General features: G+C 45.0%; 3 protein-coding genes across 3 annotated transcripts; 2 read left to right on the top strand and 1 right to left on the bottom strand.

Annotated features, from left to right (window-relative positions):
• Positions 1–234: 234 nt before the first annotated feature.
• Positions 235–2,077, top strand: BT62DRAFT_1024224 (acid protease; the record flags this gene model as incomplete). Its single annotated transcript, XM_043178283.1, has 8 exons — positions 235–416; positions 471–642; positions 699–713; positions 773–951; positions 994–1,240; positions 1,306–1,478; positions 1,546–1,678; positions 1,736–2,077. 8 exons carry the CDS (start codon positions 235–237, stop codon positions 2,075–2,077), a joined length of 1,443 nt encoding a protein of 480 aa, XP_043039002.1.
• A 108-nt stretch (positions 2,078–2,185) lies between these two features.
• On the top strand, positions 2,186–4,353 carry BT62DRAFT_994513 (AB-hydrolase YheT; the record flags this gene model as incomplete). The annotated part of the gene is made up of 7 exons (XM_043190470.1): positions 2,186–2,472; positions 2,524–2,592; positions 2,644–2,676; positions 2,732–2,916; positions 2,973–3,178; positions 3,417–3,548; positions 3,691–4,353. The coding sequence occupies exons 1-7, from the start codon at positions 2,294–2,296 to the stop codon at positions 4,351–4,353; spliced, it is 1,467 nt and encodes a 488-aa protein (XP_043039003.1). The 5' UTR covers positions 2,186–2,293.
• Positions 4,354–4,470: 117 nt separating this feature from the next.
• Positions 4,471–6,487, bottom strand: BT62DRAFT_950260 (uncharacterized protein). The gene is made up of 6 exons (XM_043188141.1): positions 6,411–6,487; positions 5,896–6,355; positions 5,677–5,845; positions 5,118–5,627; positions 4,978–5,081; positions 4,471–4,922 (listed from the first exon to the last, which is right to left on the bottom strand). Exons 2-6 carry the CDS (start codon positions 6,332–6,334, stop codon positions 4,801–4,803), a joined length of 1,344 nt encoding a protein of 447 aa, XP_043039004.1. The 5' UTR covers positions 6,335–6,355; positions 6,411–6,487; the 3' UTR covers positions 4,471–4,800.
• Between the last annotated feature and the right edge of the window lie 6,077 nt (positions 6,488–12,564).

A 12,564-nucleotide genomic window follows, 5' to 3' on the forward strand; every position in this document is an offset into this window, starting at 1 on the left:
TTGAGAATAGCGGTAGCACTGGTTCCACGCAGGAACCTATTCATCTTCCTTTCTCCATCAGTGCTTCAGCATCTGACTATAAAGTGCGGTGCTGAGCCATAGTGGTTAATGTCTTATTTTTATCCCTTAGCTTACCGACTGCCATACGATAAACACAACACCAGAGATCCGTAAAAGCTACGTATCCTCCCACCGAGAAGTTATCGTTCACAGAGAACACCCAGTCATCCACCAATGGCTCTCGCGTTCTTTAGGATCCTTGCTGTGTCTCCTCTCTTGTGCAGCGCGTTCCCGGCTACAACACCCCGTCTAGGCGTTAGTATCCCCTTGTCGAAACGTGCATCGCAGCTTTCCGTTATAGAAGTCGTCGACCGCGATTTCCTCAATGCACAGGTCAACAAGGTTCATAATCATAAGTAGGTCACTGTGGTATATAACTATCCCACATCGACTAATCACATATTTTGCAGTAAAATGGCGCGAGGTTTCGCAGCATATGAGAAGAACACAGAGGAAAAGTGCACCCCAGTAGCACCAAGCGCATTACTCGACGGAGCATTGGAGCCGATGCACTGCAAGATAATTCTCAACTTCGTTGGTACGGGTCCATTCAAGTTGGAACCCCTGCTGTGGAATTCATTGGTAAGAACCAAGATACGAGTGCGCTACAGGCATGCTAACTTCTTGATGGATATCAGTGGACTTTGATACCGGTAAGCCGACAGCTTCGTATTTGTCGCCATGCGGCATCAGGTAATAATTTTTTGAAAAGGCAGCAGTGATATTTCCTGACTGCGATTCAAGCTGTGATATGCATATGATCTACAATACACCCAGCAGCTCTACAGCCAAGGATCAGAACCAGAAGTTCAACTTGACTTGTGGTGACGGTTCAGCTATTGAAGCGAACGTCTTTGCAGACACATTCACTATCGAAGGGCGTAACTCACGGTCAGTAGCCCCATCCTTCGTTCCTGGCTTGAATCACTCTAGTTTGCATACTTGGCAGGGAACCCATCAAGCTATTGGAGCAGCAGCGATATACTCCTCCCAGTTTCTCGGAACGGCCTTCAAAGAATTATCCATCTTCGGTGACGACCCCATGTTCCAAACTCTTGTAAACCAAGACGTAGTGACTACGCCAGAATTTGCGTGTGACCTCAGTGCCTCTGGCGGTGGGGAGTTGTTCTTGGGTGGCGTCAACACGGACAAGTTCACTGGGTCTTTCACCACGAGTCAAGTCTCCAATACTGTTCTCTTCTATTCAATTAAGTACTTGATATCAGGATTGACACTGAATGGTAGGGATTTTGGCAGATCAGCATGGATTCCGCAAATGTCAACGGAAAAGCCGTGGTCGGGAACTTGTCTGTTATCATTGATACCGGAACTAGATTGATCGTCGGAGACGCAAAGAGTGTCTCTGAATTTATGAATCAATCAGTGGTTCTAAAAATGCTTCGCAGATCACTTCACCGGTAATTACCTATTTTCGTTATTACTGTGCCGTCTGACCCATTCACATGTTTTAGTTCCTTGCGATAGCATTCCCAATATTCGTTTAACTTCCCGGTGGAAAGGCATTCGATTAGTGCGGATACTTTCAATGGAGGTCAAGTTGAGCAAGGACCATCTGATTGCATTGGCGGCATTACCGGTCAAGATATCGCAGACCCGAGTAAGCGATTTTCATCATTTTTTTTGAGTTTCCAGTGTGCTGAAGGAACCATTCCAGATGGACCGTGGGGGATGTCTTCCTCCAGAACGTATACGATGTTATAGGCTTTATGGCGAGATCTTCTTCGTCATGTTGTTTAAAGCCATTATTCGGTTCGGCAACGACACGCTATACTACTTGTTCGACTTTGATGCAGACCCGCTTATCAAGTTCACGGAGAGGTATGCCACACTTCAGGCATTTATGGAACGGGCAACACTTTGGATTGGAGGGGACCAGCAAATTTTTTCGGTGACCCCATTTGCAGAGGCGGAGATAATGGGAGGGCCAGTTCCAGTCAGCAAGTTGGAACTTGACTGGGATATTGAAGAAGAAGCATTGACCTTTGGTTGTACCTAGGACATATGTTTATGAGAATTATTTTTGCAGCCTTCTGTGTAATTCCATTGTATCTTGGGGATGCAATCAATGATCCGGCTCAGTATCTATATTAGCCGGCGGCTTCGAATTGCTTACTCGACCTCCGATCCACCGCCCCAACCAAAAAAGTTTCTTGCTCCGACACCCACGATGCGCTGGCCCCGAGTTGCCTTTTGATCTTATCTCCGTTGTATTATGGGTGCCGCCTTCAGCTCTACCGGGAAAACCAGGCTATTCTATCCCTCGTCGCCGTTGGCTGTGACAATCCGCACCAAGACGAAGGAGACGATTCGGGGTAATCTACGGCAGGCTATCGAGGAGCGGTGCCCGACGTTGGCTCTGGGGGAGTTTGTGCCTGCGTGGTGGTTGCCCAAGTGCGTTATGCTTTGTCCTTGGTGTCGGTATCTGGAACTGATACTGTTTAGTGGTCATCTACAGCTTATCTACTGCGTGGTCGGGGACTTCAGCAAGACGGATCATGTTGTTTACAAGAGGTGCGTTTGGAGTTGGCCTGTTTGATTGAATGTGGCTGAAGCGGCTTGCAGGACATATCTTCGGCTGGTCGATGGAGGTACACTGTGAGAGTTTATGGCTGTTGTCTTCGTTATTCTTGAAAAACTTAGTTGTCGATAGAGGACTGGACTCTACACCGCCGAATCAAGACTCATTCAATGACGACACACCTGTCGTCGTTGTCATGCATGGCCTCACCGGTGGCTCCCACGAATCCTACGTCCGAAATATCCTGGCGGCGGCTTGTCTACCGGTGGAAAAGGGCGGACTGGGATACAGAGCGGTGGTGATCAACTTTCGTGGATGTGGGTGTTGTTACCTTTCTTCTTTCCCCACCCCATTCATCACATTACCCTTTCAGGTGCTGGCATCCCGTTGACAAGCCATCAGTTCTATTCAGCTGGATACACAGATGATTTGCGCCAGGCCCTTTTGTACATCTCGCAGCTGTACCCCAAGGCACCACTACTTGGTCTAGGATTCTCCTTGGGCGCCAATGTCATTGTGCGATACCTCGCAGAAGAGAAGGAGCACAGTCGTCTGTCGTCTGCATGTGTATTGGCCTGTGTAAGTCTACCAGCTGTGTATCGGCTGTTTAGTCCTGCAGTAGGTTTTCCCAGGGCTTGTCAGTGATGCTGCTTTTGTGCGAGTGAAGAGGTGATTTTGACTCAATCATAAACCATGGTGTTAGGGTTATGGTTATTTTATGGCTCTTACAACCTCTTCTGCACTCCTAAAATTTAGTTTATGACCAAGTCCGATCTTTCTTTCGTCATCTTACACCCATCTGCATCCAGGTCGACAGCCTATTGTGGTTTTGTGGATGAGAAAGGAAGCATCGGACTTTGTCATAAACCGAAAATTTGGGACTCCTGTCCAAGTCCGCATCACCTGGTTTATGATCAAGTTCAGACCGCTCTCTTCGATTGCAAAAAGAGTACGTCACTGTCAAGCTGTATGTAACAGCTGTAAACTTCAGCGGCGCGGTTTACTATCCTTTTCTTGCGATTGGCTGGGCTGGGCTAAACAGTCGCTAACGTCCTATTTTCATTTTCTCTAACTGACTTGCAATATCACAGCCATGGGATCTCAGCAAGAATAACGACGCTATGGAAAGCACCCTGTGGGGGAAATACGTCTACTCTAAAGGCATGGCCAGCAATCTCCTTCGTCTTCTCTCTCGACACACCGTCGTTCTGTCCCGTCGACCAGGGCATTACGTCACCACAGCGATGCACGCCGCTTTCGCTCTCAAGTCCCCCACGCTAGAGCAATTCGACGACGCCTTTACGTCCAAGGCGGGCGGTGCTCCTCCGGTATTCCCGTTCCCGTCGGCGAAGCAATACTACACATGGGCTTCAAGCCATTATGTGCTACCCGACGTGCGCGTACCGCTGCTCGCGCTCAACGCCGCAGACGACCCCATCGTGCAAAAGGTCCCGGATGATGTGGACAACCCGAGTGTGGTGCTCGCTCTCACTCCCGGGGGTGGACATCTCGGCTGGTTCGAGGTCGGCAAGCAGGGATCCGTCGCGGTGACGCGGTGGATAACCAAGCCGGTGATTGAGTGGCTGAGGTTGGTTGCGGAGGATTTGGTCCTGGAGCGGAAGACGAAGGAGGTGTATGTCAGCGGGGATGGGTTCTTCAAGGAGCCTGGAAGAGACGATATTGGGTGCAAGGTTATTGATGGAGGTGGATTGGTGGAAGATACCACGGATGTCGATCTGATACAGGGACTGTAGATTTTTGGTTACACATATCATAAACTCAAAAAGAACAGAATATCTTGCGGACTCGAAGGAGTGAGCGTCAGGGCTATTCTTGTTATGAAGGGTGGGTGATTCGCACGCCATGCTCTTAAAAAAGTGAAGCGAGAATTTGCCCAGCTCATGATTACTTGGTACCGAAACACTCATCTTGAACGCACTTATCTCTTCAGAGAGACGCGCTCCTCTCCCTTCCATCATTCACCACATACTCTGCCTCCGAAGTGTACAATCACATCGGAGTTATTAGACTTTCAAGGAGATGGCAAAGAACTGACGTGCAAAAGCCCCACACTGAAGGCTGAACATGCTGAAAACGGTAATCGATGCTCGAACAAGGTCCCAGGAGATCTTTCATCAAACAGGCATAGGTGATCTCTCTGTATGCATTGCTTCGTGTAATAGAAGCAAAAAAAGAGAATGCTAGCTGTCGACTGGAGGATTGTACCATATCCTCCGCATCCACCTCCTTTTCCGGGTCGCAGCCCCGCCAGTGTTAGTCGACCGAGGATCCAGCCAGGAATCATTGGTGTACACCCAGCCATCTAACAAAAGACGATCAGTAAAGGAGCAAAGGGGTCATTGACAACAGACGCGTACTCGAATCCCCGCCCCGTGCAGCCCATATCGCATCTACATCAAGCCTCCAATCTTCGGTTTGCACAAAGTACCACCCAGGTTCGAGCGTAAATGTCAAATTGCTGCTACACAGACAGCGTCGATGAGTAATTAATTATCACAGGTAAAAGAAACGCATGGACCTAACAGATCCACCTAGACCATCAGGACCTCTCGTCCACGCGCTTCGCTCGTCGCTCTTCAAATTCTCCTTGCTCCAGCTCTTTTCGGTCCCACCCTGGGCGTCCAGATGGCGCTCGTTCTCAAACAGTTCCACTTCGCGCATCTCTGCAGTCCAACACGAGTCGGAGAGGTTATTGTCGTCGACGAGTCGCTGGACGAAAGTTGTCAGTGGGAGTTTAGACTCTAGTCCGAGCTTATATCGGAGCCAGCAGAAGTTTCTGTCGACATGGCGGAGAATGAGGAGTGATGACTGGACGTGTGGATTGGTTAGCGCGAGGGGCACTATCCCCAGAGAGAAACAGATGATACGAATGGGGAGGGAGGGTAGGGAGACGAGTACTACCCCGGGTATAAGGCTCAGGGTTACGATTGTGAGGAGGGGAAGGGTAAAGGAGGTTCGGTGGGTGAGATTGAGAACCAGAGGCTGGACAGCATCATAAGCATCAGAACTACAAGGAATTATGAGACAAGGAGGAGAAAGATGAGAAAAAGACCAACTAGAATCCCATGAGGTTCTGTATGGCTTGAATGTTGGCTTGCCATGCTACACTCTCCTCCTCTTGGACAGGCGATGTATCAGAGGATGGCGGTGTGTATTTATACGTTGCCAGGATAACCGCTATGACGGCTACTTGAGGTAAGAGTAGTAGAAGCCGAGGAAAGTAACCTGAGACAGCGGTCAGACAAGAATACACCAAGCTGAGGAGACGAACGCACAAAGGAACGCGCACGCGGCTATCCACGTTGATGTAACCTTCCACCCTCTCCTCCACATCACAATCTCTTCCACACGATCCTGCAACCAAAACACCGGTCCGACCTTGGATACGAAACGCCGAAAGTTTGCCGACATTATGGCCAGAGAAAGCGGGTCCTTGACAGATAGCAAAGGCTGCTGGCTTGTTTTCCGCTTATTTGATTTATCTGGAGGTGAGTTCGTAGGCACCGAAGTCAGGAGAACGCTGGGTAGGAAGTTGAGGGCGGCATTTGTAGGTGAGAGTAAGCTGGTTGGTTGAGGATGGGAATTGTCTGGTTGGTGCGGCAACGACGTGCGGATTGGTGAAGGAGTGGGATGAGGGCGCGGCTTTGATTTGGTGGATGAAGACTTTATTCGGGTTGCACAAGGGGGGATGTCGATGTAGTCTATGGATTCCATGTCATGAGGTCATAAAGAAGTCTGTAGCGAATTTGAGTTAGCTTTTTGAAAAGCTGAGGGGAACCTTGGAACGCACGGAAGATACAGAAAAATAATAATAATGAGCTGTTACAGAAATACCGACAAGCAAGGTGATGGTGGTAAGGTTGGGACGGACCGCGGTAGCGTAACCAGGATGACGGAGTATTTGTCAGTGTTAGGATTATCAGGGGTGCACTGTTTTGGAAGGTTGACTTCCTAACGCGGACCAAGATGTCTCATGCAGACAGTTTGTTTTCTTCTGATATCTTTATATGCCTTGTCCACTATTTGTAAGTTCTTTTGTTTTATTTAACAGAAGGAAACTCATCTTTTCAGCTCACAAGCTTTCATTTTATATTGTACTCACTGTATCCTCCAGCTGCAGTGTATTTTGTAGTCATTCACTCTCTAATTTTTGGGTCTGTTATTCCACATGAAAAATATTTATCTTTCAATCAAATAGATAATTCATAAAACACCCTCCAAGGCAACTCCAAAGTATCTAGAATGGGTTACAAATTATTGTATCATAACTCATATTGTGAATGATGATAGTACTCTACTCCTTATTACATTCTTCACTCTGAAATTAGCAAGTTTACAGGCAGACCTGGGTGATCTGGCTTCTGTTGGATTTTTGATCATCAGCCACCCTTTGATTCTTGATGATTTTAGGAAGCAATATCTCTTTCTTATTCTCAGCCACTATCAATTGGATGTTATTACAATCCTTGTCAAAGGACTTCTTACTTGTTATATTACTGATGTAACTATTATCAATATTGTAGAAGGTGAGTGAGATGCACTATCCTACTCTTTTAGTACTAATATAGTTTAAGTATTTTTAAAGAAATAATGATGTCTTTTCAGTGCTCTTTAAGTTCAATCACTGCCAGCTCAGAAGTAGAAAATCTCTTCTTAGAGGTCAGACTGATAATCCTATCTGTAGCTTCACAATGACAATGATGAGCCTAAACTCTGTTAATATTGTGCATAATACATTTATCTATGTAATTTTGTGAGTTCTGTCAGTAGAACCATTTAGTTACATTGAGATTAATATTCTAAGATCAAGATAAAGTAGAGCATATACTATCAAAGCAGAAACACATTAAAAGAATTAATTAAACATGAAGTACATGGCTGAACCTTTGAAAACTAAAGTTGATTAAAAGGACTGATTCACAGCTAGTTAAAGTTTGCACTATATTGATCTATGACATACTATCTCTGTTGATCTGGCAGTTAATGAGAGATTCATCATATTGGAGAGAGAGACTAGATTCAATTATTCTACAAGATATCAGCTGAAAAGAGATAATTTTCTTACCAATAATAATTACCCAAGGCAAGACAACATTGTGTAGTAACAAATTAGATTGAGACTATTCACTAGAGAAGTAGTTTGACATTAATATTAATTCTGTGGAGCCAATCAGAAGCTATGCCAGACATAACATGATGGGCTAGATTTAGCCAAGAGAAATATAATAGCAGAATAATGTGCTCTGATTCAGAGTGCTGAGTAAAAGCCCAATACTTATGACTGAAGACTGTATGATGTGCATAGGAAAATAGTCTCATCTGAGATAATTCTATATTTAATAATTATATTTCATATAGTTGGTGGTAGATAAAAGAGCAGTAGTTACATGCAGAAGGAGAGCTTTCAGATCTCTGCAGTCATGACACTAGCTTGAGAGATGAGTGTTTAGAAATCAGTTTAGAGATGAGAGAATATATTTAACTTAGAAACTATTTTGAGTGAACTAAGATATGTGCAAGGCTTGTACAGCTTGCATGCTACTAAAATAAATTGAATAAGTTAAACATTGAATGACACTTTATTAAAAAAATATATTTTATGACATTGATAAGCCTACAGACTTTGTATGCCCTGAATTTGCATATTTTCTATATCTGAATCTCAATAATATTTGTTTTCTATATCAATCTCAACTCTGCCTTAACTTGTTGAACTAGACATGGGATACCCACCATGATCCCACATCTATTATCTATAATGTATGCCACTCTTTTCTTTATCTGTATCCCTATACTTCACACATCAGTATATATACCAGAAGAGTAGATCTACTACCTTGGTCATTTCACCTATACTGTGCTGACTGAGGTATATGCACTTTCTCATATACCTATATACATCTTACTTACTCACTCTCTTAGTTCTTACTTTGTTGTTTCTCTTACTCTAGGTTATGTGGCCCTGCCCTAGCCTCTAAATCAGTCAAGGAGAACACACAGTACAACTGATATATAACAATAATCCAATATCCACAATTTGTTAAGCCCAAATGACACATGATCTAAGCACATGATAAACTGACACTGTCTCACACTTCAGACAATGATGTCAGAGTTCACTTGATATGCTATGTGGCTTTGTGTCTCAAGGCCTTTAGATTGGCTTGAGATAAGATAATGAAGAAATAAACTTTAGCTTGAAGCTGGAGATACTACAGTGAGAGCTACACTACTTATATACTAGTTATTGTCTGTTCTATAGATATAACTACCTAATTGTGTATTCTTGCATTATAGAGTGTTTTGTCCAGTGTTGTTAAGCTACCTACAAAAGGGTATTGTCTGTTGTCGAGCAGTTACCATTGCATCAAAGGACAATGACTGACTAGGCATTGTTGTGATGACTAAGCCCAGTTGCATGGTCTTAAGCACTGGTTAGATGCTCTGACTAATCAAAGATAGGAGTCAATTCCTTGAATAAAAGATAGAAATGTGAAAAAATCATAACATTACCCCCTCCTTAAGATCATTGTTCTAATGGCTAAATTAGAGATAAGTGTAGGCATCTTGTTAGGAACGTGCCAATTCAAGTGGACTTGAGTGCATGTGTGGAGTCCAGCGGAGTGCATGGACATCAACAAAGCTATTGGCAACATCACCCTTGAGTTGGAGCCTAAGGATCTGGGTGGACAGAACAGAGTTCCATCAGAGAAGTGAATCTGAATATCCTTTGGAGCAGAATCCAATAGATGAGGTCAGGAGGAGTTGAAGTGAGTGTGAAGTGTAGATGGCTTATCCAAGTCGATATTCAAACTGAGTAGTTACAATGATGTACATGGCTTTATATACTAATGGTAACTAATTCCAAGTCAGATTCCATCGGGTTCTGGTGTCAGTATTCACTACTGAGTTTGGGGTCTAGATATTACAATATGAAATATGGATGTGAAATGATAATAGTGAAATGAAATTAGTAGATAATAGGAAGTGGCTGGAGTCTGGTGGGTAGCATGATTGGATTCATGGTTGGTTGAGGTGACACAGAGGCTGGCAGCATGCATGTAACAGTATCCCCCCCTTAGCATTCTTGCCCTCAAGAGCACAGATTCTGATGGCCAGTGGGGCCACATGGAAGATTGTTGGTGGCCATGGGAGTTTTGCAGCTTGAACTGAAACCACCATCTTTGTCTATGTCGTTGCTCACCATGTATCATTGCTTATGCACTCCTGAGCCTCTGGTGAGGGGATCCACCCCTGATGGCCCTGAAGAGGCCAAGGAATTGTTTCATCTGGAATGGCAAACTGTAGAGAAAGAATATGCAGAGGCCATGGAGAGCCATTTGAAGTGGCAAGGGGAGCAGGAGCAGGAGGAAAGGGCCCAGGCAGACCATGTGGCCCAGGAGTCATAAAAAAAGGAGCAGAGAGAGGAATTGGAGAGGAAGAGGGAGAAGGTTCAGCAGGCCATGGAGAGGTGGATGAAGGAGGCAGAGGAGAGAGAGGCTGTGGAGGCAGCAGCGAGGGTTGAGGCTGAGGAGGTAGAGCCAGAGAGGATGGTTACAGAGGATGGATTGCAAATAACCCCCATAGAGGCCATTGATTTCTGGCTGCATCAAGTGTTGGCAGAATGGTTTGGTCCTGGTTCTGGTCTTTGCTTCAAGAAGGTGACTTGCCATGCACCTCTAGGGTCCAATGATGAGCAGAACAAGGGGACTGAGGGGGACGATGAGTCTGAGAAATCCAAGGAGACTCTGGAGAGGAGGAAGAGGGTGCAGGAGGGGAAGAGAAGGATAGCAGGTCTGGTGGAGAAGAGCCATAAATGCAAGTTCAGGTTGAGGAGCATAGTGGATGGCAGTGAGACAGAGGTGGTTGTTAGCCCCAAAAAGGGGGCAAAGTTAGAAGTGGCAGGACCAGTGGAGAGTGAAGAATTGTTGGATGGTGAAAGTAAGTGTCTTGGTTTTCTTTTATGGCTTAACTTAGCTTTTGTTTTCAGAGAGTTGTGTGTGTTGTCATCAAGATGGTGCACAGTGTTATGCATGACTGGTAACCAAAGACACCAGTCAAGGGCAGACTTACTCTTGCTGCAAGATCAAGAAAACTGCCTGTTTGTTTAACAAGGGCATCACCGTGAGTGAGGTGATCAGCAGTGTGGAGGTCTCTGCTAGTCTCCAGCAACTTTCAAAATTGATATGCAAGTTGATGCATCGCATGGATGAGTTGGTGGATGAGATGGCAGATATTCATAGTACTGTGGCAGGTCTTCAAGACGATTACAGTTCTGATGATATGTTGTCTCCTTCAGAGCTGTTTTTGGAGTCTGAGGTGGAGGCCTGGAAGAAGGCCTGACTGATTTTCAAGGATGAGAGGAATCAAAAGGTGGAGGATCTTTGGGAGGCAATGTTGAAGAGGCTGGACAAGGATATAGAGGAGTTGAAGGAGCAGGGAGAGAGTTTGGGTTTCGGTGCAGGCTCATTGGATTCTGTATCTTTGTAAAATATTTGTATGAAATGTATATAGAAAAGGGCATCAGATGTTGGTAGTGGAGAAAAAAAATGTAAATACCAGATTTTGATTTTGAAAGTGTAAAAGAGGTGATTGAAATGGTAGTGATTAGTGGTTAGAATTGAAATAGTAAGATGGGGCACTGGTGGTGTCCAGAGTAGCATTGTATTAGGAATGGGATGTTTGAATGACTTTGGACAAGGGTCCTAGTTTACCTGGGTATCAGTGGTGGAATTCTTTAATGAATTCATTGGTGGAGAACTCAGAGACTGGTAATCAAGCAAATTCTTCATTGGTACCTTTGTATCCTAGCCACTGGATTTTGTACAACAGTGGGCAGTGGAACCAGTGATCCAGTTTAGAGTCAAGGATTTGGACTATTTCAAAATGTTCTTCTCTGTCGACTTTGACTGGAGGCAGTGGTGGTTGGATTTGGTTAGGGATGGTATTTTCTTCTATGGATTCCAATTGTGACACATGGAAGATGGGGTGAATGGACCAGAGATCTGGCAGAAGCCTCAGGATAAAGGAGTGGGTATCAGGTTGGGCTATGATTTTGACAGGACCAAGGTATTTTTCCAAAAATTTTCTGGTCAGGCAAGTGGTTTTGATATAGTTGGAGCTGAGGTAGGCTTTGTCTCCCACTGTGAATGGGGGTGCCGGAATCCAGTGCTTGTCTGCTTGGATCTTGTAGTGAGACTGAGCTTCGGAAATTTCATTCTTCAGTAATTGGTGGAGTTTGTCCAGGTTGACTGCGAAGTCTCAGGCTTGGGCAGAGGCAATGTCCCTTTCAGGGTGAACAGTGATGTTGGGGTGGTAACCCTTGTTAGCAAAAAATAGGGAAATTCCAGTGGATGTGTTAGGAGCATTGTTGTAGGCAAATTCAGCAATGGGTAGGAGGGTGTCTCAGTTATCCTGCTGGTAGGAGCAGTAGATACAGATATATTGTTCCAGAGTTTGGTTTGCTCATTCTGTTTGTTCATTGGCCTCCGGATGATAATCAGAGATAAGGTGGAGTTCCATGTCAAGGGCCACAGCTAAGATGTGAGTAAATTGGGAGATGAATTTGGAGCCATGGTTGAATGTGATGTGACTGGGTACCCCATGTTTGGAGAATACATAGATAAGAAAAAGTTGGACAAGCTCCACAGAGTTGATGGTGTCATGAGTGGGAATGAAGATGGCTTGCTTGCTAGCGCAGTCTATGACTACTAAGATGACAGTGAATCTGTTGGAGTCCAGTAGTTGTTCAATGAAGTCCATGAAAATGGAATCCCATGGCCATTCAGGAACTGGCAGAGGTTTGAGTAACCCATAGAGGTGGTGTCTGGGTGCCTTATTGCACCCACAAACTGTGCAGGACTTAACATAGTGTCAGACATATTCATGCATCTTTGGCCAGGTGTAGTTCTGCCGGACTAGTTCTAATGTCTGGTTTTGACCAA

The sequence above is a fragment of the Guyanagaster necrorhizus genome, assembly GCF_019112545.1.
Source record: "Guyanagaster necrorhizus MCA 3950 unplaced genomic scaffold BT62scaffold_14, whole genome shotgun sequence".
Classification (NCBI taxonomy): Eukaryota; Fungi; Basidiomycota; class Agaricomycetes; order Agaricales; family Physalacriaceae; genus Guyanagaster; species Guyanagaster necrorhizus.

Coding starts and splice junctions, on each gene's coding strand:
- BT62DRAFT_950260 (XM_043188141.1), bottom strand. CDS start 6,334: ATGGAATCCATAGACTACATCGACATCCCCCCTTGTGCAACCCGAATA. Junction 5,846..5,895: donor AGCCGCGTGCGCGTTCCTTT/GTGCGTTCGTCT, acceptor CCGCTGTCTCAG/GTTACTTTCCTCGGCTTCTA. Junction 5,628..5,676: donor CAGAACCTCATGGGATTCTA/GTTGGTCTTTTT, acceptor AATTCCTTGTAG/TTCTGATGCTTATGATGCTG.